This window comes from Zootoca vivipara, chromosome Z1 (assembly GCF_965207765.1).
Source record: "Zootoca vivipara chromosome Z1, rZooViv2.hap1.1, whole genome shotgun sequence".
Lineage (NCBI taxonomy): Eukaryota > Metazoa > Chordata > Lepidosauria > Squamata > Lacertidae > Zootoca > Zootoca vivipara.
In genome coordinates, this window is record NC_142583.1 from 55,249,826 (window position 1) to 55,277,170 (window position 27,345).

Sequence of the window (27,345 nt, forward strand, 5' to 3'; positions counted from 1 at the left end):
GCTTCTAGCTAAGATTTTGTATATTAAAAGGTAGAGCTGGGCTATTCAGAGAGCTTCATCTGTACCAGAGGGAAGATTTTGCATATGCAAAAAGTTGGTTTGCTCTGCAAGATTAAAATGTAGACCATTCCTCTCCCCTGCCTAGTTTATTTTCTCACCATTAAGTCTCTCTGGAGCTGCTTGAAATTCATGAGGGAGGAGGCAGCTTGTCTTACCATTCAGGAAAAAATAAATGTCTGATTGCACTTGTTTGCAGATTGAAAATGTGCATTAAAAAGCACATGTAGTAGGATCAGTTGGGCCCAGGGCTGAACATGCCCTATTTCATCATCACTGAATGGTTTCCCTGAAGAATCTCTAGATTTAATTCCATGAGCTGAAGTCAAATCCTTTAATCATGGAGAAGATTAAAAGGGAGAAGTAGGTTATACTGCTTAAATGTAACTGGCAAAATAGACTCCAGGGTCAACCATCCAGACTTTTAATCTCCTTAAATGTATTGCATACATTGGTTAACTCCACTCAAGATATATTGGAGCCTGTGTTAAAATCTTTGCACATGCACGTATGTGCTTGTAACATTTCTGAGTCACTTTACCGCCTCTTAAACACATTACAGAATGAAAAACATTGTCCCAACAATACACTTTCAGGAAGAAAAAAAAACTGAGGCACTCTAGGAAATATTTCTTTCAATTTCTTGTTGAGTTTAGTCACAACCGCCCTAAGCTGTCTAAAGAACTTAAGTTATGTGCTGTTGACATGGGTAAGATGCTGAGAGTTTTTAGAACAACTTGCAATTTTTCTGACGAGATGTCCGACACCAGAGTAGAAATGTGGCATGTTGTGCCCATGATTTTATGACCTGATTTCTCTCCACTAGTTTACTGAACTCCCAACATGGTAAAGTTAGAGCAGGCACTAGGCTAGAAAATATGGTTGAAAAACCACCTTTCTCTGTGGAATGGAAGCCTCAGCAGCAACTGCCTAAGTCTAACGAAACAAACCCTCCCCAACAGCAGTAGTTGTTATCTCCCATATCTGTATTACAAAGTTACCGCTGGAAAAAGTGGGAGGGTAAATTATGCCAGAATTGCCCGTACTGTACGTGGCCTAAGAACACAAGCAATTTCAAGGGCTGTCCAATTTTTGCTTCTTTCAAGTGCATTATCTTTGCTTAGAACAATTTGCTTTGGTGAAACAATTGCAGTGGCTAACTGGAATATCTCACAATTTCCACAAAGAGTCATGAAAAGGTGCCCTGATAGCACGGGGGGGGGGGGGGACACAAAATCGAACACTTGATATATAGACCATTCTCATGACCACTTGGAAACCTCTCTCCTCCAATCCACTGAGGTTGTTTTTTTTTGGTCATCCCAGAATGGGAGTATCCAGAACAGAAGTAGCAATCCAAACACAGAGCCATTGATCCAGCTCCTGCAAAGTAGCATGTCACAATTCCTGTTCTGTAATATTAACTGAAACCATGCACCTAGTGGTCTGCATGGCAGGCAACCACTTGGCCATGGTGACATGCACATAAATTCACTGCAGATTAGAAAGAGATTGGTCTTGGGCCTCTGGGGACATGCCCTTCTTTAGAATGCACACAGGAGAACAGAAACTTCCCCATTTCAATCTCATTCCTTATCTAAAATTAAAAATTAGCTGCTTCAAAGCGAACCTTGAACATCATTGGCTGTCAAGCACTACCCGTCTTGAGGCTCTGTTTTTGGTTTTAAAAAAAACTGCACGGGGCAGCATTTCAGTAATTTTGTCCCTCCCCAGCCCCCTTAGACAGAGAACTACCTGTAGCAATTGCCAGCCAAAGAGAAACAGGCCCATCAATTTACAGGCAGATATTATACTTCCATATACAGTAACAACAGGGTGGAAGAGGGGCAGACAGAACAAAATTCCGATTCAACATTTTCAAGTAGAAAATTCCACCTCTGAATTATACACAGATGAAAGCCCAGTCCATTTAAACAGCTAAGGAAGGGTTGTCTTTGGAACAAGAAAAAGTTTAAACTCAGGTGTTGCTTGTAAAAACAGAAAGGCTTGTTTCTGAATCCTTGCATCCACCACGAAAAGAAGCTGTGTGTGGCTGCTGAGAATGGCGGCAGTGACAGAAGCCCGGCTGAGGGGGTGAAATGAGGTACCATAAGGACAATGATTTGAAAAAAAAAGAAAATTTCAAACAATGTTGGGGTGGCAGGAGAGCAGAGACTGAGGCTCTAAAACCTCTCTGCTTTTCAAGCCTACGGCATTAACCTCTCAATGCAAGGCTGGATCTCCTACCTACAGTCAATAAGAAGAAAAACAGATGATAAAATCCCCCCCTTTTAGCCAGTACTCTTAGTGAAACACATAGCACAGAGCAGAAGAGATGCTTGGGTTCAGGCCTCCCAGCTTGGTCTACACTAGCACTGAGTCATGAAGTGAGGGCGAATGCTATCCAACCGGCGGGTTAGGATGTCACACCCAGTATCTGTGACCAGAAGTGTGTGTTCAAACTGGGCGGAACGCTTTCCGTCTCGCGTCACAGCAGTCCAGCCATCAGGCCAGGTCTCATCTTGCCACCCACCTAATGAGAAGAATGCGAAAATTTAGAACTTCTTGTTTAAAGGGGGGGAGAACGTCATACATTTTTGAAGGAGTTTTTGATCAGCAGTTTTAGGTTTTGGTAATTTTTTTACTTGTGTACAAATAGCCTTGATGCCTGTGTCTTTTCCAATGGAAACCTCCTCTATTCACTTCCATTTTTGTTGTTGACTGGGGCATCCTGCTGACACTCAGAATATACTACTCCGGCATATTGCTTCCATTCATTCGTCTATTCATTATTTATTTTATGAACCACTTTCTATGAGGCATATCAAAGTGATTCCAATATAAAAAGAGTTGCCAATTAAAGCATCAATAATGCAGCACAAATTATCTCCTTAATTTAACTAAGTTCTGCGTTGTGCAAAATGGTTGGCAAATAGAGAATCTACCTTGCCAAATCTGTTAACAATGGCTGAAAAGGCTCTGAAATGCAATTGTTACCCAAAAAGGTAAATACTAGGTAAAAGGTTGAGAAAACCAAAGACCACCTCAGAATCTCTTGAAGTAAAGACTTTTAAGAAATATGATGCTCAACAGTGTGGCTCTTTTCTGGTGTCTAATTGGACCTGGAATGTTTCTGGAAGAATTTGACTGTTCATATGACCTTGTTAAGAACTGGCAACATTTCACTTAGATGATTTTATGGGTGATATAATCCTTTGTGCCCACATGAACAAGTTGTAATGCCAGGAATACAGTACATACTACAAAGACATTATTTAGTAATGCTCAGTAGGAAATTGCTGTTGTAGTAAATAAGTTATATGTGAGCCACAAAGCATTAACCCTGTAGGTGTTTCCTAAGTAGAGACCAAGAAAAGTTATTCAGAAAAATGGCTGCAATAAGAATTAACATCCCTTAGATCCACAGCTGCATAATTACCTTCACAGATCATTGGTTCTATTGTAAACGCATGGCCAGGCTTCATTACACCAACAGCCTTATTTTCTGAAAAGGCAAAAGGATGAGAGATCAAGAGAGTGTAAGAGTTGGCAGAAGGTAAGAGATACAAGATAAAATGCAATGGGAACTTAATGGTGGTAATTTTGTTTCTACCTCTGGATTGGGATGCAACACAAAATTGTGGTTTGTGCCAACCATAGTGTTGAAAGGTCAAACTATGGTTTTTTGAGTTCTGATTTACAACATGCAAACCATCGCTTGACTGCTTTGGTTTCCCATCTGCTCAACACTCAGTTTAAGTTCACCCCTGCCCCATTTCCATGGAGCAGCAGCCTCTTTAGGTGAAGTAATGGGCCCAAAGTCATTTGTCAATTCAAAATACAACCAGTCCCAGTTAGCACAGACTATGGTTTGCAAATCAGCCTCACAACAGTGGTTTCAGATCCTGGTTGTAAATCCAAAAGAAACCATGGTTTCGAAGCAGGCTCAGGTTCAGATGTTAAAATGATCCATAGTTTAGCTAAACAGCTCACGATTCCGCATTATTCCAGAGACCAAGGCGCTAGCTATATTTGAGGAGATACATGTGGGGTCTATACAGTAGCACAGACCAAATTGTGGAGCCAATACTGTGAAGTCTCACAGAGGACATGTATGTCATCCATTAGATGTCTTTCTCTGGGTGCCCCAGCCAGATAAAAAACAAGATTGGTGGCAACTCGGGAGAGTCCTTTCTCACTGGTGGTGTTTGTTTGTGGACTGTCCTTCCACAAGAAGTAAAGTCCACTGCAACTCACTTGTTTTGTAATTTTATTGCTGCTGGTTTTGAGTGGGGATGGCACTGTTTAAGTTGTTCTTTTTCTGCTCTTAGGTCATTAGATTTCTTCTTTTTTAAACAAGAACAACCTTAATTGTTCTGCTGCTTTTATTGTTGAGATGTTGGTCTTTGCACGCCATTTCAAATATACAGAGATGATAATATTATCAATAAATATATAGCGGCTTCATACAGGTAAGGCCTTTAGCCCAGCTCTGTCTGCTTTGAATGGCAGCAGTTTCATTAGATCCTTTGTACTGGGAATAGCAGAGACAGAAACTGGGGCTCCCTGCATGGAAAGCAAATATTCTCCTACAGCCTTCCTTAACCTAATGCCCAGTATATGCCTTTGACTCCAACTCCTAACAAATACAGCCATGTTGGCTGGAGTTTATGGGAGTTTTAGTCCAAAACATCTGAAGAACACCAGGTTACAGAAGGCTGTTTTACTGCCTTGCTTCCGACCTATAATAAGGTGTATTTAAGCTGATAATCGCAGTCACAAGGATGGTTAGAGAAGGAGGCTACTTTTCACTCTTGTGCCGATCTGAATTGAACTATGTGAACTATGTACCTCTGCTATCTCTGTAAAATGTACCCCAAAAGCTCTTTATGGCTACAGCTCACAGGATGTGGGAATTCATTATTTTAGTCTGGGGAAGTACCATGGAATATTTAATTCTTAATAATAATAATTTATTATTACTGTATTATTATTTGTACCCCGCCCATCTGGCTGAGTTTCCCCAGGCACTCTGGGCAGCTCCCAATCGAGTGTTAAAAACAATACAGCATTAAATATTAAAACCTTCCCAATAGGGCTGCCTTCAGATGTCTTTTAAAAAAAGGATAGCTGCTTATTTCCTTGACATCTGATAGGAGGGCACCCCACAGGGCGGGCGCCACTACCGAGAAGGCCCTCTGTCTGCTTCCCTGTAACCTCACTTCTTGCAATAAGGGAACCGCCAGAAGGCCCTCGGCGCTAGATCTCAGTGTCCGGGCTGAACGATGGGGGTGGAATGCTATCAACTGAGAAGCAGCAGACACTGCCCATACTTACTGGCATAATGTGGCACATTGGGAGCTGTGTGGAAGAGCTTATGAATCCCATGCCCACAGTAGCTCCGAACTACGGAAAATCCATTGGCTTGAGCATGTTTCTGTATAATATTTCCCAGCTCTCTATATCGAACACCAGGTTTCACTGCAAAGTAAGTCATACATTACTTTACTAAAATGAACACAAACAGGATCAGCTCATTAATGAAGGCAAAGGTTATTATTTGTACTTCTGCCCAGCAGAAATGATCCGCGTGTGCACAACAACATTCAGCAACAGGCAAACACTACCCCTCAAAGGAGATCTTACGGGAGAAAAGTATTCTAAGGGAGGGAATTCTAATCTAATACTTCAGATATGCAAGATTCAAATTCTGATATTCGGACAGTTATGCTGGTAATCTTTTCCAATCTAGCTTTCACTGCTAAAAAAAATTAAGAAATGGACCTTTGCAAATGCCAAACATTTCATGGGAAATAACTCCAGTCATCAGTGCAACCTATGCATTTTAATGTGTTTAACTATCAAAGATCACTGTCTGGCCTGCTAAGAATTTGCAGACTATCCCACAAACAAAAACAAAACAAAAAGCTTATAGCATGCCTAAAGCTGATAAATTTCAGAGTATGCCTTCAAACACTTCTGTTTATTTAATATTTATCACCCCTTTGTTAGGACAGAAATCTGACAAGATAAACAGACTGCAGCCATCAAGTTATCCAGAAAGAAATCCTGAACTTGATGCTCCATCTCTTTTGTAGCTGAATCTCCACAAAGGAGTCCATTCAAGCAATTTATTGCAATTAATCACTCCAGATTGATCTTTGTATGCCATTCAGTAGCACTGAAGGTATAGTTTTTGGTAGCGATTTGGCACAGTGCATTACCTTGGATTAAGGCACACTCCATAATGACACAACGCCCAGAATATCTATCAGTCTATCAGTCGCATGTCAGAGATAAAACAAGAAAGAAAAAAATGAGACATGAAACCATAGGCTCCAGCCAGCCCTTACCTGCATCAATTGATTGCATTAGGCACTCATATGTTGTCTGGACTAGTCTCTTTGCACCCTCATCAACTTCCCCAACGTAAAATGTCTCATTGAGATCCCCATGATAACCATTGCGATAAACAGTAATGTCCACTGTAAAGATCAAGAGAAAACATTGCATTTCATGTATTTCATGTTTCTGACCCTAAAATTATTATAAAAGAAATGTGATTATATCGAGGAGAGAAAGATGCCATAAAACCAGCAACTACAGAGAGAATGAGAAGCTATATTAAGAAGCTTTCCTGAAAACATTAAGGCTGCAATCCTATGCACACTTTCTTCGGAGTAAGCACCCATAAATGCAGTGCTTCCAAAGAGGCACTGTGAATTGACTTGTGTCATCCCCAGGCAGGTCAGAGTGAATGGGCAACATTGTCATATTGGAGAAGGAAGGGGGAACTTTAAGACAAAAAACAACCAGTTGTAGCCAATAAAAAAATCCTTTTGACAGCAATGTGGTTTATGATGTGTGTAAACTGTAAGAGTTAATGTGGAGACAATTCTACTTTTAGACAGGTGGACTTCATAGGACAAGCTTTAGGCCTCTTACAGCCCTAGGATCTGGGGATGAAAACCAAGAGTGGAAAAGCAGAGCCATAGGCTCACTGAGAGAGCATTTGCTCTACACACATAATGTCCCGGCGTCAATCTGCATCAACTCCAGCTTTGAAAAAAGGGGTGCAGAAAGACCTCTCATGAGACTTGACAGATATAAGTTTAATTGGCTACAGATTTTGTTTTAAAATGTGTCACTGCTGGTCAGAAGGGACACTGTGCTGGGCACACCCCTGGTCTGATTCAGTACAATAAGCCAGTTCTCACTCTCCACATCCCACTAACTGTGGGGCGGCTTAGAAGGGCTTGGGTATATGTTATTTTCGTGCATATAGGTAACCCTTGGAACCAAACCTCCATGTAAGAGACAAGCATACTGGATAAGGTAACTTCATGGGGCTTGAGGTCAGAGGGTTACATCCAATGAAATTGTTCCATTAACACAAAACCCTCCTCTCCTTCCAAGTCCTATCCCAGCCCCAAAACCTTCTCCAGAAGACTGGGGAAAGCCTCAAAACAGTTTTGGGAGACAGGAGCACACATGGAGAGGAAGTCACACAGGCAGAAGTCTTTGGGCTAATGGGATGATTTTGTTGGCTATAACCCACAGGTTTGCAGGGTCCAATTTCAGGAGGCAAATTTCAAGTAGCTTACTCCACAATCGTTCCAGAACAACTCATTATTTATTCCAATATTATTTCAGAAGACATACAGGAAGGCACAGACCAATCACTTGAAAAGCCAAAGTACTTGGGCAGGGAGCCAACAGGCAATGCAATGAATTATATCCTGCCACTATTGAAGTTATTTAGAACAGCACTGTTGCAATTCCTCCCCACCACCACCACCACCACCACACACATTTCCTCCATCTACTTTAAGGTCGCTGTGCTATTATTCACCAGGATGTACAGTATAGCAGTACTGGCCACAAAAGGGATCACAAAAGCTCACGCAGCCCATATAGAATATTCCTTTGCAGCTTTGATTCTGCACAATAGAAAAAAAGAAATCTCTTATGGAGAACACGCCACCCCCCACACCAGCACAGCTTACAGTTTAATTTACATGCACCTAAGCAAGAGAAATGAGTTTCACCATTAGAATTTTTTTAAAAACCAGTAAGACCAACCTGTATTTCCAAGGAAGGTGGGGGGGAATCCAAATATATAGGCGGAAAAATACAGCAAGTCCTATTCATTAGTGGCATCTTTCCAAACATCATACCAAGTTTTTAAAAGGATACTGAAATTACTTAATCAGTTTTCTTACCATTAACGATATCACCATCTTGTAAACGTCGCCTGTCTGGGATTCCATGGCAGATCACTTCATTTACTGACGTGCAGCAAGACTTAGGAAAATTATAATAATTCAGCGGGGAAGGATAGCAATTTCTGGCAATGCAAGCCTGAAAGAGATTTTGAAATATTCATATTATTCTAAAGGAGTTAGAACAAAGGCAATGGGCCTAAGTGTGACAATCTGGAAATATGATCCACCAAACCAGCATGACTAATGTCCAAGTCAATTTATTTAGGAATGAGTTGGTAACCTTTTCCTAGACCAAATGTTTCAGTGCTATGCTAAGCTTCTGGATTACATGGGGGTTTTCGTAACCAAACAGTCCTGTGAAACACAGCTTGCTACTCTACCCTACATTAACAGCTGTCTGGCTCATATGCACATTACATGCTTCCACGTAACATATCCGCAAGTGGGGGGGGGGGAATCTAAATGATTTTTTGAAAATAATCTGCCCCTGGCTGTGAATTCAGGAGCTGGTGCACTGAGGTAGCCAAGAGACTGAGCTCTGAACCAGCAAGTCCCCAAGTCAAATGTTCCCCATACCACAAACTCCAGACAGACTTAGGCAAGTCATAGAATTCTAGAGTTGGAAGGAACCCTAAGGATCATCTAGCCCAAGCCCTTGCAGTGCAGAAATATGCAGCTATCCAGGCTCCGGGGACTCAGTTTCCTCCCCCCCCCCTTCGGCCATAGATAAGCAGGACAAAGTGAAGAGAGTCCCTTACCATTTAAAGAGCCTTTAATGATCACAGGGAAAAAAACCCAAAGCAGCCATTCTCGGAATGAAGGTGCTCCCCATTAAGGTTTTCACACACTTCCCCCCCCCCCAGTCACTTCTGTCTTGCAACCTGATCTCGCAACCACCGTGCTTTTTGTGTAGCCACCTTATCTGCTCTATGTGACCTTGGACTGAAAAGCTGGACACTTCCCGGCGAGAGAGAGTCTGTTGGCTCTCTCTCTCTTCCAGTTCTTCTTCAATTTGCTGTTCACCACCACCACCACTTCTTCCCAACTTTTGTCTTCAGAACTATGCCCCTCTGCAAACCACTGTTCCAAATCTATACTGCCCCACTGATCCTGGGTAGCTTCAGGATCTTGGTCAGGAGCAGGGGGGTGGAAAGGCTCCCACCATTGCTCATCAGAGCAGTACTCTTCAGCCTGGTCTCTGGCAGCAGCTGTCCTATACAGGGATCGAACCTGCAACCTCAGCGTTATCAGCACCGGGCAACATGGGCAAGGACCATACCACACGCTCTGCATACCAAAGGTCCAGGTTCAATTCCAAACATCTCCATTTCAAGAAAGGATGAAGTAGAAAGACCTCTGTCTGAGACCCAAACCTGTTGTCATAGGCTATAATATGACCTGGTATTAGGCAGCTATGTTAAATGGAGGTACAATAATATGGACCTACCTTATAAGGACATTTTAAAAGCTTATCTGAAGCCCCTGGAACAACAGTGGCATATAAATGCTATGCATTGTCATCACCGTATTTTTTAATTTTAATTTTTCTTTAAAATTATTTCATCCGCTTAATGCAGCAATGTGCAAGTCTGAAACCCTGCTGAGATAATTTCTATTAATAATTTTTTTTTTAAAAAAAAAACTATTTCCACTGCAGTGGGAGGATGTGTAGAGTTGCACCTTAGTGCTTACAGCCTCCTTGAAACATGCCAGCATATGTGCCAGAGTGGCATACGGGGCAGAAGAATGCCACAACCTACAACTACTGTTTACAGAACAAACTTGGTAGGAAAGAAGGTCAGCAAGGAAGGACATTTTACAATACTAAATTGGGCCCATTAGAGAATGTCAGAGGCTACACGTATGGAAGCAAATGACACCGGAGAACCTTTGGCATTCTCAAGTTGCTTTAAGAAATGGAAATCGTGGTTTGAGCGATGGAGAGTGTATAGTTGTAACTGCGCAGGAAAATCAAGGAAGCATGTTACCAAATAAACCAAACATAAAGGCACAGCAGAAACAAAAATCCAGAAGCTCAGTGAAGTATCCTTACTAGATGAACAGCGTGGTCTATTTCTTCAGTAGTTACACCTGGCTTTACCATCATGGCAGCAACATCCAATACCTCTCTAGCAAGCTGCAGGAAAAAGAAGCAGAAGTTATCATCAAGACAGAGGCCACATTCACATATAACAAGTCAGGTTTTCCGACTTATCACAGGTTACCAATGAACAAGCAGAGAATTACTGCACATTGGCCAACAGCTCTCACTTTGCTTCTCCCCTAGAGTGAGCAAGAAAAACAAATGACATCCTGTTATGTCCAAACCAGGGATCTGCCATGCTGCTCCTTAAGCCATAGTCACTAGCCAACCCTAAGCAATCAATGGTTTGTTGTTGGTTTACAGACTGTGGTTTCCTAGGAAGTGGCAAACCATGATCCCTCTTTCAGACATTACAAGAAGTGCAAGGCTTTCTGGTTTGTTTATTCTGCCCACGCCAGAGGAGGAACGAAATAGCAGCAATCAGGAAGTATGCAGAAGAACATTGCTAATTCATTGTAAGCTACAGATGGGGCAAGACAGACCATGAGCCAGGACAAAAGTTCTTGTGATAAGAGGAGTGGCATACCAAATGCGATTTCCTCCCCATGAAGTCTTTACCCCAGGAGACAGAAAATAAGTGGTAGACACGCAGCAATCACACAGCTTTTGTAACCACCATTTATATAAAACAGAACAAATTAACTGAACTTTAGTAGCTTCTTCTGAAATTTTATCAATGCTGCTAATGCAAATGCATGGGGTGTTCAGAACGAACATATTAAAGAATGCATAAAACATTTGATTAGTGTCTAAATTTTAAAACGTCATCATGCTGGCTAAAATATTCATTAACCAAAATTTCACATACAAATCTTGACAAAACGAAATGAAATGTGGGATACAGTTTAAAAAAACTTATACACAAAGCCATGCAATTCTGGCAACTCTTGAGATACGGACCTTACCAGAAATCATGCTCAACATTATTCATTACATATGGTAAGATTTCACCTTTTTAGTACACCTCAAATTATTTGTGCTTTCCACTCACACAAGCTTGCAAAAACTATTCCCTCTTAAGATTTGTTGAGATTATAACATCTTCCCAAATAGACTTACCCTACACACTATTCGCATCCCTTCTGTATCTTCTGCAGAAAGAATTTTTATCTGAGAAGTTCCTTTAAGAGCCTGCTCCGATTCAGACATGCCTAAAGACAAACATCAATTATTACCTAGTCATAATAATTTTTAGTTAATGGATGCAAGTTTCCCGTATCCCAAAACCTGTGCTAATGTAATTGAAATAGCTCTTTTCAAGAGAAGCAGTAAAATGACACACCCACCCAAAAACCCAGCACACATCCCCAGAGTGGCAGTATTAACATTTAGCTTTTGAGTAGCAGAGAGATGCCTGCTAATGGGTTAGTGGTCAAAGTATGCAGAGGAAGATGCATGACAAGAGGTTTATGATATAAAGGGACACAAAACCCACATACCAAACAGCACTTGGGAAAGTGACTTTTCTTCTTCTTCCTCATTCTCACCTTTTGACCTCCCACCCACCATATTTGCACCCCCCACAGTGAAAGAAAAGCATAGCAGGAACTCAACATGACTTTTAAAAAACAACTATCTGACTCTTAGAAGACATCTGAAGGCAGCCCTGTTTAGGGAAGTTTTTAATGTTTGATGTTTTATCATGTTTTCATTATTCTGTTGGGAGCCGCCCAGAGTGGCTGGGGAGACAAGGTCAGATGGGCAGGGCATAAGTATTAGTTAGTTGGTTAGTTATTTTTTAGGGCTCTCCAATCTTTTTTGGACCCGGGGGCACATTAGGAAATCTAGGAAACTGTTGTGGGCAACATATATACAAATTCATGGAAGCACAACGAATGATGCATAAGCTTTCGCCACTTCCTACCCCAGAAAACAATCAGAACCTCTACACACACACACACACCAAACAAATTGAATACAGACAGAAACTTCCCCCTCAAAAAAGTCAACCCCTCTCCACATAAACAACAACAAAAAGCCACAGGGTATTGGTGAGCACTAAAGGGGATGTCTTGAGGGGGCTATAGCTCCTTTGCATATCCCATGGGATACCCCACTTTGAATGGACTCTGATCAAGCTGGCATTCAAACATGTTTTTTGGGGGGAACCCCTCCCCAAACTTACTTTTCCCCAAGCAATTCATTTGACACAGTTCTCTAGCTAGAAATTGTGGCTGAAACATCATGGACCGCTGCTACATATTAAATTTCTGCTGTCCAGTGAGAGCATAGAGTCAATGGTAGATTTCAGCATTCAAGAAACATCACTGTTTGAGACCTTCACTGGGGTCTTTAAGTGCTTTTTGAAGCCTTGTTTTCTAAAGGAACTGGTTGCTAAAAAATAAGCTTAGCTTTTGATAAGCCCATCTGAGACAAATCCATTCTGAAAGAAAATTAATATAGCCTAAATCAAACACAAGTTTTAAAAGTGAGAATTGTTCTGTTTCTGCAATTACCTAGCGGGTGATCAGCATAATCCGGCCTTTGAATGTAACTCGGCACAGGTCTTGTTGGCATCTAAATAAAGCACAATTGGGATTTAAACATATTTATAGCCTATCCAATAACAATTGTTTAAACTGTTAACAAAGCCAAGAGCTTATAACATAACAAAACACCAAACAAAACAAGATTTATTCCCCAACAATAAAACCATGGCTTCAGATTATAGTCAGATTTTTGGTAGTAAGTAAACCATAGTTAAGCTGAGCAGAGTTTGGACAAACAAACAAACAATGGTTTCAGAAACTATATCTTAATAATGCACACCAACCAACTGAGGAATTTTTTAAAATAATATACGAATTTATTATTTTTGTTTGTTATTATGGTTTGTATTTTTGTGTTTTTATATTGTAAACTGCCCTGTGATCTTTTGACAGTATAGATACGGTATTTAATAAACAATAATAATTTCTGAGCAAAGAAATCACAGGACACTGCTTTTGGGGAAACCCCAAAATGATTATGCTTGCTGTTATATTAATCAGATCTACTGCAGAGGGGAGTGATTACCCATTATTACCAAGTGTTTTTTTTCAAAAACTAAGTCATCAGATGAATTTCATCTCCCACTACTACAGGATGAAAACCCTCTTCCACAGAGCATTCAGTGCACAAAGGCAAGAGCAGAATTACCTGCCAGCCAACTTTGTATTTAAACTCGTGTCCCACATACATACATTCCGCAAGCTTTCTGGTTCTGCAGTACCGCCGCAGAGATTCTGTGTCCCTGCTTTGCCCCCATTCCACCTTCTCCAACACAAAATGAGCTATATGCACCAAATCCCACGACACCCTTTGAGGTTCTTGGTACTAGAGGACCAATAAGTGTTGCAGAATCAGATCTACTCACATCAAATTGCTCTGCTGCTTAGCAGTACATGCTCAGCCATTTGCAGGCTGAAAGATACCTGTGGGCTGGGGAATGGAGCATGATAGCCTGACTATTAAATTATTGAATATCCAGCTAAAATTTATTTGACCGCCCCCTTCTTTTCCTTTGTTCTCCTTCCGTAGGATTAATCTATACTCTTCTAATGCTGTCTTCGAATTTATGATAGTGCCTTAACATTTTTTGCTGCATATTGTCCCCTGAAAACCTAACAACCAGAACTGTGTAAGTGTCTTACAAAATTACAGTTCTATTACCATTTTCTCCAACTGGACAGCATAATTGCTAAGAAATTTTCTTACTGCGGTTTGATCACCAACAGGATTTAAAAGTGATACACCATTTCAGTTATTTCAACTACTTACCAGTGGGTAATGTGGCCTAAGTTTTCCAGTATATCGATAGCCACCCCAGGGATCTGTGTTAATGTCACCATCTACAGTCCAGGTAGAAACCTCCCGCTTTGCTTTTTCATCCTCTGTAAAAAAAAAACACACACAACAAAACAAAATTACAAAATAATGCTATAATTATAAGACAACCAACTTCATTAAAAAAAACCAGAAGGAATATCTGTCAAAAAGGAATTTGAGGAGTATATACATAACTCTTCATTTTCCTTTAGAATGGGTCTTTTTAAGCTTGCTTTCCCTTGAAATCCAGAGCCAATCTACTTTTTGTTTTTGTTAAAAGGCTCCTGAAACTGGATTAAGATATGATACACAAGCAACCTAACCTAGATTTCAAGATTGCAACTACAACCAGAACACAGATCAAATCCTTCAACCTTGTCATTAATGGCAGCAAACACAGAACCATTATTTGAAAGTTTATAGCTTCCACAAGTGCCACTGACTTTCTGTGCTTTTATTCGCATCAGCTTCTCTCAACCACACTGGCCATTAATAATATTCCAACACCATTCCCAGCTATTTAGAAGCAACTTCTGATGCAATGAAGGACAGTAACTGCTTAAGAAACAAAAAAGTCAAAACTCCAGTAACACACCCACTCACTCTGGGTAAGATTGAGTGCATGGTAGACTTGGAAAATAAACAGAAACTTTTTTGGGGGGGAGGGGGAGGAACTAAAGCCTTAAACCTGCGTCTGCGCTACAGCGTTTCAGACAAGTATAGCCCTCACATGTAACTGAATGCCCATCCAAACAAATAACAGAATAAACAAAAAAGACTATTGTACATAGAAAGGAAGCACATCAGGGAGAAGGCTAGTCTAAAGCCCTTCCCCCCCCCAACACCTAGCTTTTTGTTTGGAGGGAATGTGGAGGGGAATGTGTGCTGCATGGAGTTGCATGCAATCACATGCAAGTCCATACCTGCAGTTTGAAGCGGTATAGTCCAGCTATGTCCAACTGGTGGATCGCGATCTACAGGTCGATCGCCTGTGTGATCGTGGTTGATCATGCGTGATCCTGGTCAATCACTGGGACATTACTCCCGGCGCTATGCCCCTCCTTTGGCGCTGCACTGAACGTTTTGGAATGCAGAAAGCGGAAGTAGTATTCCGTTTAGCACTGCGTGCGATCTACATTGGTGTCGTCGTTGGTGAGTGGCTTGTCGCATCACACACACACACCCCAAAAATGCTCAGCAATTCTGTGCAACACCCCCTAAAAAAATCTCAACAACTCTGCCCAACCCCAACCCCCTAAAAAAGCAACAGCTTTGGCTCCTCCTCCCTCCAATGACAATGAGTAGATCACTTCCAGTTATTTTATACTGGCAGATCACAGCCTCTTGGGAGCTGGATGTGCCTGGTATAGTCCAATCCTAATGAGAATTGGCCAGAATTATGAGGGACTTGGAAAGTACTGCCTAATAAAGGAGCACCCATCTTCACACTGGCCTTAAGTTGTCACTAACAGGACTTTTCTCTCCCTATCTAATGGTCTTTAGATACAGGAGGGTAGATTTTGGTTTAACATGAAGATAAACATCTTAACAGAGAGAGCAGTTCACAGTGGGACAGATTACCTAAAGGGGGCCGGGCTCTCTGTTGCTGAAGGTCTTCAAGCAAATGCTGGAAAGCCATCTGTTGGATCAGGCTTCCTCAAATTTGGCCCTCCAGATGTTTTTTGGCCTACAACTCCCATGATCTTTAGTTAACAGGACCAGTGGTCAGGGATGATGGGAATTGTAGTCTCAAAACATCTGGAGGGCCAAGTTTGAGGAAGCCTGTGTTGGATGCTTTAACAATGGAGCAACTGCACTGAACAAGGGGTTGAATTAAATGGCTTACAACCCTCCCCCCCCCCCACAACTCTGTGCATGTCAGGGCGACAAAAGAGTATGATAAAAGCAAAAGTATTTTCTTACTTGCTTTCTTGTGTAGCAACTTGTGAGTAGCCCAGCTTCCCTTAAAACATTCCTTTAAAAAAGAAAAAGACAAATGATATAAAGTTAACAATGCTTTGCAATATATTTAAATCATACAGATAAAATAGTTCTGCAAGCTACAAGACATACACTATAAAATAGACAAGAGTATGTTTACATCATTAACAAATCCAATTTCAGTTCAAACGAAGTATGTTAATTGGAGAGAGAGGTCACATAAGCACCACACATTTAAAGCACTATGAAACCATTTTAACAGTTCATGGATTCCCCCAAAGAATCGTGGGAAACATCGTTTGTTAAGGGTGCTGGGAGCTATTAGGAGACCCCTGTTCCCATCACAGAGCTACAATTCCCAGAGGATTATGGAAGAATAACTCCGTGGCAAAAGAACCAATGGCACAGGTGAAGAGAACCTTCTTAGTTCTCCATGCTTCCCCATTATTGTTGTTGTTTAGTCGTTTAGTCGTGTCCGACTCTTCGTGACCCCATGGACCAGAGCATGCCAGGCACTCCTGTCTTGCACTGCCTCCCGCAGTTTGGTCAAACTCATGTTCGTAGCTTCGAGAACACTGTCCAACCATCTCGTCCTCTGTCGTCCCCTTCTCCTAGTGCCCTCAATCTTTCCCAACAACAATCTTTCCCATTATTACATTGATGGTAATCCACCCTGAATAATATTTTCACAGCACCAAACAAGTAATCAGCCATATTATGGGTGGAGATTGCACCACTGCCAGCTTCACAATCTCTTAACTCCCTCTGCAGACTGTGTATGGATGCTTTCCTCTCCTGTCTCCAGGTGCCCCCCCCCCCCCCAGTCTCACATATACCAGCTGCAAAGGTCAAATCTAGCACCAGCACCAAATCTAATTCCTGTAAGAAAAGTAATGGGATTTATGACACTGGAACATTTTCCATTTTGTTTATTTGCTACTCCAGAAGCAGCTTCAGCTAGCTCAAGGACACCAATGAGCTACTGATGAAGATAAAATAGAAAAATTCCTTCCAGTAGCACCTTAGAGACCAACTAAGTTTGTCATTGGTATGAGCTTTCGTGTGTATGCACACTTCTTCAGATACCTGGTCTCTAAGTTGCTACTGGAAGGAATTTTTCTATTTTATTTTTATTTTGTTTCGACAACAGACCAACACAGCTACCTACCTGTAACTAGAACTACTGATAAAGAGAGAGATTTGCACCTTTTGGCTGGTTTTTTCCTCCAGGCCCTCTACTTTCCAACACTGGGGTCTTCACACATAATACCAGATTAACTTGACACACACTGCAACCCTTGAATTGAGACCGAAGAGCAGCCTACTCCTGTTATCCTCCATAAACTTATTTAGACAACTAAGGGAATTCACTTCAGTGGGAACTGCCTTGTGATCTTCAGATGAAGGGTGGTATATAAATTTAATTAATTAATTAATAATGCCAAAGGCTTGTTTTTGTCCCCTTTTTTAATCACCCTCAAAAAACAAATAAGCGTTATTTGCCTGTGAAGCAGCATCACCAGCTCTGCGCACAGCCTTAAAAACAATCATTCAGCTGCCAAGACAGCGATAGTCAGAATTACTCATGTTTTCTTTACTCAAAAACCTTCCTTTTTTGTCACACTCATCCCCTCCCTGCTATAGAAAAATACGGAATCTATCCCACTGTGGGCGATCAGGAGGACTCTGAAGTTCCAGATATGATGAAGGAACCGTATTAGCATCGTTATGCAGGCCAGCACAATTTCTAGTAAGAAATAAGGGAACTTCCTTAAAGCTGCTCCCACAATCTTTAACAGCACTAAACATGAAGCGGCGGTGGAGCCTGTTTCACACAGAAGCAGCACCAACTAATGAAAAGGCTGGATGTTCCCTTTGCTCTTTTGGGACTATGCTCCTAACATTTTAAGACAGTGGCTACAATCCATTACTGCATTGTGTGGCAGGGAGGTCAATACAGACCCATGTATAATGTGGGTGCCAGGAATACAATCCGCCAGTCACACGCAAAAAATCCATTTGTCTCCTTAAAAATGTCCTACTAAATGTTTACGTTTCTGTTTACCAGCAGTGCGTTAAAAGACAAGAGAACCGCTTTTAACAGCAGCAGGATTGTTTTTGTATTATCATTTTATTTATTAGAAAGATAAACTTGGGAGACTTATAAAAACACACATTAAAAACAAGAGTAAAAGCAAGAGTAAAAACATTATATATAAAAGAGCAGATGCAACTCATCCCTATCCCACTGAAAAATAATGCTGGGTTGCATTAACTCAAGGTCCTTCTGAAGCTTGTTTTCAAACATAACACAAGGGATGAGTCATCTCCTACCACTTCCAGTATACTAGATTTTATCTTCTTGTGGTGTCTAACTCAGTGTTTCTCAACCTTTTTGGGGCCACGGCACACTTGTTCCGTGAAAAAAATCACGCGGCACACCATTAAAAAAGTTAAAAAATTTAACTCTGTGCCGCCCTATATGAGCGCTCGGCGGTTTTCGATTGGGTGCGGAAGACCATAGACAACTAAGTCAAAGGGACGCTCGAGGAGGAACCATAGAGATAAAAGAGAGAGCGGAGAGTGGTGGTGGTGCGGGCGGGGCAGGCAGGCAGGCGGGTTATGACAGGAATCGCCGCCATCTTGTGAAGGGCGCGCTCAAACGCAGCCATGCTGAGAAGGTTCTCCGCTCCGTACGGTAGTTCTGCAAATCGCCCTTCTCGTGCCGCGGAACAGCAGTTGAGAAACACTGGTCTAACTCATGAAGGCATTGCTACCAGTTCCCCAACATTTGCAAATGGGCATTCTTGTGTCAGCGAGAGCTGATCCAACTTAAGTCACCACTGCATACTTTGCAGATCTTCCAAATGGGCCAGCTATCCTTACTAGAGGGAAATGATGCTACTTTTAATTATTGCATATCAGGAAGATATGGGTTCTAGTAATAAAAACAAAGTAGATCTGCACAAGCCTAAGTCTTCCCATTACAGTATGGACTCGTGTTTTTGTAAAGTTTATGATTCCAAACACAGGCTCCGATCATTCAGAGCCAATGGGTTGAATAGCAGGTTGGACCTGGCAGACCGGGGTTCTAAGTCCAATTTTCCAAGTGTGGATACTGAGCAGATCAGTCGCATGTAGGTGGATGAGAATTGGCAGTGAAAAACTGAACTGAAAGTACTACTGAATCAACTAGATCAGCTTCAGTACAGCCATGCTGACTATGGCTGATAGGTAAAGGGTAAAGGGACCCCTGACATTAGGTCCAGTCGTCACCAACTCTGGAGTTGCGGTGCTCATCTCGCATTATTGGCCGAGGGAGCGGGCGTACAGCTTCCAGGTCATGTGGCCAGCATGACAAAGCCGCTTCTGGCGAACCAGAGCAACACACAGCGCCACCCGCAAACCCACTATCACCCCACTATGGCTGATAGAAGTAATCAAATACATCTGGAGGGCACCAGGTTCAGAAAGGCTGATCTAGTCAATCGTCAAAGAGCTGGTCTGGGAGCATATGATGCTGCTAATATCACTCCACCTACATCTAACGTTGAGGTACGAGTATCCTTGATTATATAGCTATTCACACACAGAGAAGGTTTAAGCTCAGATCCCATCTGCGTATTTCTGATACTGGAGGGTTTCTGCCCCAAACTACATCATTTTACACTCGCTTACACCGGACCCACGTTTACCATTTTAGTGTCCATTCACTTAGTGTGAAGAGAGAGGCAGCTTTCAAGTTTTGCTTCTTTTCTCTGGTTGGTGATAAAATAAAATAAAAAGCTCCAGTCCAATCCCTAGTAATCCCAATTTTAAGAATCAACTAGTAAAAAGAAAGGTCTCTGCCTGAGACCTTGGAGAGATGTTGTCACAGTGCAGACAATAATGGTCTAAATGGACAATTAATTGTGCCTCTGGATTGTTGAGCACTGCAGGTAGGCAGAGTGCTGTTGTGCTCAATTTCTGCTTTGGGTTTCCCCACAAGCATCTGTTTGGCCAATGTGAGAACAGGGTTCTGGATCCAGCAGACCAACTTCTTATGTTCTTTGGATAAATTGTCTGACTTGTGTCCTCACTATCTTATTAATGTTACTCTTACACCTGGTGCTCTTTTAGTTGTTTTGGTGCAAAATTTAGTTATTTTTAAATCAAAACACACTTAAGATTCCTATCAGAAGTTCAATGCATTAAAGGTCACTGTAAACAGATTGCTCTTATCACTCAGAGCTTTTAGGAGCCTGAGAAACTAGAATGGCAACACTAAGTTGCAGTAACTGTCTTTTTAGAACTCTCAACTCTGGAATAGTATTATGTTGCAGCATGAAAATTCAGAGATAGTTGAACACAACACTGATATATTTCTAACCCCAGAAATTAAGTGGTACCGTAAGTAGTAAGCTTATATCTCCAGGACTCAAGTACTTCTCCTTTAAAATATTGTTTTATCACACCTCTTGTGTGTAATTATAATGGTACAAGACAGAACAAAAATATTTTACTGCTTTGTGTTTTGGGGCACTTTATATTTTTAATCAATGGAAATGCCATTGAGAGAGACTGAGTGATTTGGGGTTTGCAAGACTGAATGACTTCATGCATTCTACATTTCTTTTAAGAGGGGGGAAATCTATTATTATCACATTTATAATTACAGATTCCTGAAATCAGCATATTAGGAAATACAGTCCGTCAACATCGGACTACACCATATTTCATTCTTTCCAATAAATTTAGCTCCAAGGGACTAAAATCTGCAAAGTCAACTATGTATGACTATAACCAGGAAGACAGTTGTGTCACATGGCCAAAGAAACAACTCCACATGATGCATGTTAAATAATTAACTCATGAAACTTTTAGCACAGTACAATGTCAAAGCCAATCATCAAGTGTGAATTTTTGAAATATTAGTTAAGAGGTTGTGTGTCAATCTCAGTGATTACGGTAAATTTCCCATGAGGCAAATACCCTAGATATCTAAGACAAAGCACACTTCTAACCCATATATGGGCAGAAACTGGCTTGCTTCTGAAAAATAAAGGTGCCACAGTTCAAACTGACTGAAAACCCTCACAAGTCAGACAAACTGCTAACCCATGCATGCAAATAAATGATGAAAGTAATGTTCCTCACACATGCTCAGAGTCACCCTTCTTAATTATGTTCTAGGACTAGGTAGGACAATACAAAAGTAAAATACTGTAGTTCCAGGGCTGAGTCCTGGCTCCAATAAAACCCCACGCTGAAACACACTGTGCACAAACAGTACCACAAAAAAAAACAGTTCTCTGTATTGTTTCTGGAGCACAAACCTCAAGTGAAATCCACTCTGCAATAAAAATAAAATGTCTGAAGCACCAAAAACTGGGGGGAAACACACACAGCCATCATACCCACCCCCTTTCTCTCCGAAAAATGCCCTGCAAATCTTGATGACAGAGCTGAAATAAATGGATAAAAACAGCTGTTGCACATGGAAACACAGAACGGGAGACACACAAAAGGAAGAACCGCTTCAGCATTTCTGTGGCCTGTTTGCAGCAGGAGGCAGCGGGGCTCCATAGGCTCCCATGGTCGAGAATAGGGGGCCCCAACCCCGGTTCCTTCCCCGCCTCTCCATTTCGACCTGCTTAAGAAACCCAGGGCCACAACAGGAGGGCGCTGTTTTTGCCGGGGGGCGGGGGCGGGAAGGAAACCCACAGAGAGCCTGGAAACAAGCAAATAATAAAAACCCGTGTCTGTGTGGTTCAGACCTTTCCCAGGGCACCCAAGAGAGAAGCGGGGGGGGGGGTAAGGAGGCAAACTTGAAAGACAGGGAGAGAGAGAGTCCTGCTTGCAAAGGGGCAAAGGGGGCTCGGGAGCAAGCCCCTGGGAAGCTACTTCCGAGTAAAAAACGTGCCCGGGCTGCCTGGGGACGGGCCCAGCCCTCGCAGCCCTCATGCGCCACCTGCTTTTTCGGGGAGGACGGGAGGAGCTGCGACGGGAGCTCTGGTAGCCATTCGCGGGCAAAAAAAGAATTCCCCCTCCCAGGAAACGGTGGGAAGGCGGGCAGCAGCCGTGTTTTCCCTCAGCGGGCGGGGAACGTGGGAACACCGGCCAGCCCGTGTCTTGGGCTGGGAGGAGGAGGAGCAGCAGCAGCAGCAGCCCGCGCGCCTCTGTCTCGCGCGGGGGCGGCAGCAGGGCTTACCTGCGAGCAGAAGTAGGAGCCCTGGATGCCCAGCTTGAGGCAGGTGGGGCACTGCAGCTTGGCCTCGCTGCTGCAGCCCGACGTCTCGCACACCCGGGCCTCCACGGCCGCCATGCTGCTCGCTGGAGGAGCCGCCGCCGCCGCCGCCGCCACAAGAGCGGCCCAGCCAGGCGGCGGCAAACCGGGAAAGGGAGGAGGGAAAGGCGGAACTCTCCGCTGACTGAAACGGGGAGGAGCTCCAGGCCCGGCCTTGCCTGCGCTTGCCTGCTATGGGTTGCAGGCGCTTCCTCGGGCGGCTGGGCGAGAGCGGAGGAGCAGGCCGGCGAAAGGCGGGGTGTGTGGGTGTGTAGTTTGAGCAGGGCGGGAATGGGACGGGGTAGGCTGAGCCCTCGTCATTTCAGTCTCGGTTGCAAATATATATTTGCTTCCCTCCTTTCCTTCATGCCCGGCTGCATTCAGCCCAGGGGCGATCATGAGGGTGTGCCTCTGGGCATGTGCAGAGTGCCTTTCCCTTCCCCAGACACGCGCAGCTCCGAGGCTGAACTCCCGAGTCGTGTGCGCCCCGGCGCTTCTCGCTCCCCAATGTAAGCACTAGGGATGCTGTTCGGATCCCCGAAGGCCGGGGGCGTTCCAACTTGTAAGTTTGATGGTGGAAGGAAAGGCCGGGTTGCTGGACGTGTTTTCTTCTCCAGGTTCTGGCGGCGTAGTGGTGGTGGTGGTGGTGAGAAAAGAAGGGCTGCGGTGGCAGTTGTACCGATTTGAGGGCAGGAAAGGCCAAAGCGAGTGAGAGGTCGACTGTCAATGGGATGATGCTTCAGGAAAGAGCCCCGCAGCTTCCAGTGTAAGATCTGTCCATTTCAGTCGTCCGTCCCCCGTCCCCGTGCCCCCCATATTATATTCAGTTCTCCACGTTTTGCAGCAAATTGCAATTTTAAAAAAATCACGAAACTTCACCAGCACGCTAGTGCAGATTTCTCCAAACAGACACGTTTTTATGTGCAGTTTTGACTGATGTGCACTTTTTTTGCAAGCAATTTCCTCCAATGCAATGCATTTCTCTGTGTTATTTTCACCAATACTGTATATTCAGTATTATGCACACTTTCCCATTAAAATCATTGACACTTGATTAAAAGTGCTTTGTTTTGGCTGGATCGTGTTGTAAACAGTGTTGCTTTTGCTGTTTTATTAATGCAAAAAACACGAGTGTTAAAAAAACAAAACCAGCAAAACAGGGTGTATAGAAAATCAGATATGCAAGATTTTATTATATAATTTTTGATTGATTTGATTAGAAAGATAGCTTTACTTTGAAAAGGAAAAAGGCATTACTTTTGTCAGTAAAGTGTTACATCTTACAGCAGTTGTGACTAACGGTAACCCATGGCTAGCAGACCAGATACAGCACCATATTGATACTAGCATTCACTTTGGACCCCAGTATTTTTAAACTGACCCTTGACCTAAGGGTGCTGTCCACTAAAAATTGTCTTTTGAATTGATTGAATTAACTTTTGAATTGCATCAAAAAGGAAGCAAATGTTTAGCCGAACTTCATTGTCTTCCACTATTTCCCTTTATCCAGATGTTCTGCTTCAGGCCCAAGGAATTAGATGTGGAGGAAAAAAGAGAGAGAAATAATGGTTTTACCTGTTTATATAATTTTAAGTTTGCAGTTTTAATAACTATTGTTACAAAGGTTGTGCGCCACCGCCAATCTCTGCTGAGCGGTAGCTAAATTCCAGGGGGTTCCCAGTGCTCAAGCAGGATCATGTTTCTGCTGGGAATCAAGGAGCAATAAATTAGTTTATCGTACACATATTTACACCTGAGTCTACTTTGGAAAGAGCTCAGAGCATTACATCTCAAGAAGGGCTTGTTCCCCACAGCAGTACAGTAGACTTGATGTTGGTTTCCCTTGATGTATTAATGACTTTGTCATTTTTAGCAACCTGTACCCCAGGTGAGGCCCTGGCCTGGAAAGGGAGCTTAGCCCGTATTTTTCTACTGTCCTGGTGTCTTCCCTTCAAAGTCCCAAATTCTATCGTTTTATTAATTTCTAACATTCACTAACTCTGTTATGGGTGCCTTGACACCCCCAAACTGTTACTCCATATCTGCAACAGTATATTATATATTATACTGTTGCAACCACCCTAGGGACCTCATGGTGAAGGGCAGGTAATAAATACTACCGGTATAAATAAACAAATGGCTTGTACAGATTAGATGCAAACGTAATGTACAGACAGTGTTGTGACGCATTAAGAATGTAAAAATGCATACTTGCACTGTCAAAAGCAGCCTCCACAACAAGTCACCCAACCCTCTACACTACAGCATTAAGTTTCACTTAAAATCTTCCAATTAAAATATTAATGACTTTGGCTCCAAGCCCTGAAATATATGTAGTCATGCCCTTCTAGTTTTTCACAAGAATTTCCACAAAATGAAAAAAATAAAGAGAAAATTAGCAGAAAGGGTTATATATATTGAAGCCAAATTAAAGTAGTGGCATTCAAACTCCACCGTGTCCGTTGTAACAGGGTGCTGGCATGTGACATTCATTTTTTTTGTCTAGTCACTAATAATAGTTTAATCAAAAATACATTGGATAATGGCAGTACATCAAGAACAGGATGTATTCAATATCCCCCTCCCATTCCTTCCACATTTCATGAATTATGGATATGTAGACTATGATTCAAAGATGCATATCTGTTTTCAGATCCACTCATAATCAGGTTTATTATATAGAATCATAGAGTTGGAAGAGACCACAAGGGCCATCCAGTCCAACCCCCTGCCAAGCAGGAAACACCATCAAAGCATTCTTGACATATAGCTGTCAAGCCTCCGCTTAAAGACCTCCAAAGAAGGAGACTCCACCACACTTCTTGGCAGCAAATTCCACTGTCGAACAGCTCTTACTATCAGGAAGTTCTTCCTAATGTTTAGGTGGAATCTTCTTTCTTGTAGTTTGAATCCATTGCTCCATGTCCGCTTCTCTGGAGCAGCAGAAAACAACCTTTCACCCTCCTCTATATGACATCCTTTTATATATTTGAACATGGCTATCATATCACCCCTTGACCTTCTCTTCTCCAGGCTAAACATACCCAGCTCCCTAAGCCGTTCCTCATAAGGCATTGTTTCCGAGCCTTTGACCATTTTGGTTGCCCTCTTCTGGACACGTTCCAGCTTGTCAGTATCCTTCTTGAACTGTGGTGCCCAGACTGGACATAGTACTCCAGGTGAGGTCTGACCAGAGCAGAATACAGTGGTACTATTACTTCCCTTGATCTAGACGCTATACTCCTATTGATGCAGTTCCCCTGCAAACCTATAGTTCCCCTGCAAACCGTTTCTCACACATGCATACTTGGAGAGAATATAAACAGCTGCAGTTCACTTGATTTATTAGAATGTAAATGCTTCATATTTTACAAATTTCTAAGGGATATACAGTATCAAAAACAAACAATAGCATTAAACAAAATGCAAACTAAAACCAATAAACACCAATGTGAAAGTATATAAAAGCAAATTAAAACAAAAATTCAGGGCAACATTTACCTGGAAGGAATTATCTAGATAAAGATTCATAGGGTCCAGATTTTAAGCTTCCCCCTTCCCATGTACTATAATCTTATAGGGCGGCTCTACTTTAGATTTCTTCATTATGTGAAACCAGACTGGTTTCTGCTACCGTAGAAGCAGGGCCTTCACTGTGGTGGCAACCACGTGCCAGAACACCCTCTCAAGAGGTCTGCCAGGCTCATCTTAATAAAAGATTTTAGGGCAGCTATAAGCACTGTGTAACAACTGTGGTTGTGTCTTGTTTGTGCCACTGCTTGTATTACGGATTTTGAATTGTACAAACTGACATAATACAATAAAATTATACCGGTTTATGGTGCAGGATGGAAATGACTTAAGGGATGAGATGCTGAAGAGGAAACTACAAACCCTGACACACTATTGCTTTTGTGAATGTAAATCCTCATTGGATCATGACCACAAACTACACGAGGGTTTCACAAATGCTGCAAATGCTCCTGATAACCCTTCCAAAGCGATGGAGCTCTAATAAAACACTCATGGTTCAATTGCTCAAGGGGCAACAAGAACTGTCTAGTTTGGGTGAACATTGTACATTCATTTGTACTAGTTTCACAGCAAATGTTAATAGGCACATTCCAACAAAACTTAACCTTACTTAGGAGTAAGCCTCACTAAACACAGTAACGCCTGCTAGTAAATTTACAGAAGATTGCATCACACCACTGTCTTATGCATACTTACTTGGGGGGGGGGGGGAAGCGCCACTGAATACTGGTAAAATTAGTTGTGAATCCTGTTCAAACCAATGGGACTTTAGCGTCGCCCTACCAACAATACCGTAATAATGGAATACAATTCTTCCTAGGCTTGTTCCTGACGCCTGCATAATAATACATATGTGAATAGATCCCATCCTTCGTTGTGATTCAGTCTGATCTTGTCAACAGCATCTGCTCACCTGAAAATCTGATGAATAAATCAGTTGTTCCCCAGCAACATGAGCTAGTCTTAGTGTTTCTAAATTGATTCTAGCAGCTCCAAAATGCTTCATGCAATGATCTGCATAATACAAATGAATGAATGAATGGATCTTTATTTGCGTCAGCCATCGGGCCATAGCAACAAAACAACAATACGATATACAAATAATAGAAATGAAAAGTCAATTATATAAAATACATTTTGGGTTTTGAATCAATAGTCAAATAGTGGATCTTATTCTGATTTCCCCTGCTAAAAACATTGCAACATTTGCTGTCAAATGGGCACTACGTTTGCATGCTGCAGCAACATCACCAAGACTTGCAGTTGCATAAAATGCATGCCTAGTGTGCAGGGGGGGTGGGGGAATCAGCATGCCTTGAAAATTTCTGACAGAAGCAAACAAGTATATTTTTCTTTTTTCACAGTTGCAGTGAATCAATATATAACTTCATGAACACTCTTACTTAATACAT

At 42.2% G+C, this 27,345-nt stretch overlaps 1 protein-coding gene across 1 annotated transcript; it reads right to left on the reverse strand.

The window, feature by feature from the left end:
• Positions 1-465: 465 nt before the first annotated feature.
• On the reverse strand, positions 466-22,502 carry METAP1 (methionyl aminopeptidase 1). The gene is made up of 11 exons (XM_035113928.3): positions 22,325-22,502; positions 16,117-16,168; positions 14,146-14,258; positions 12,843-12,903; positions 11,446-11,537; positions 10,336-10,419; positions 8,280-8,418; positions 6,411-6,542; positions 5,395-5,538; positions 3,497-3,562; positions 466-2,590 (listed from the first exon to the last, which is right to left on the reverse strand). Exons 1-11 carry the CDS (start codon positions 22,436-22,438, stop codon positions 2,427-2,429), a joined length of 1,161 nt encoding a protein of 386 aa, XP_034969819.1. The 5' UTR covers positions 22,439-22,502; the 3' UTR covers positions 466-2,426.
• Positions 22,503-27,345: the final 4,843 nt, after the last annotated feature.

Bases quoted from the DNA above. Each gene is read 5' to 3' on its own strand.
- METAP1 (XM_035113928.3), bottom strand. From the start codon at position 22,438: ATGGCGGCCGTGGAGGCCCGGGTGTGCGAGACGTCGGGCTGCAGCAGC. The intron at 10,420-11,445 runs GTAAGTCTATTT...TTTTTCCTGCAG, and splicing joins GGATGCGAATAGTGTGTAGG to CTTGCTAGAGAGGTATTGGA. The intron at 3,563-5,394 runs GTAAGTATGGGC...TTGCCTTTTCAG, and splicing joins CAATGTGCCACATTATGCCA to AAAATAAGGCTGTTGGTGTA.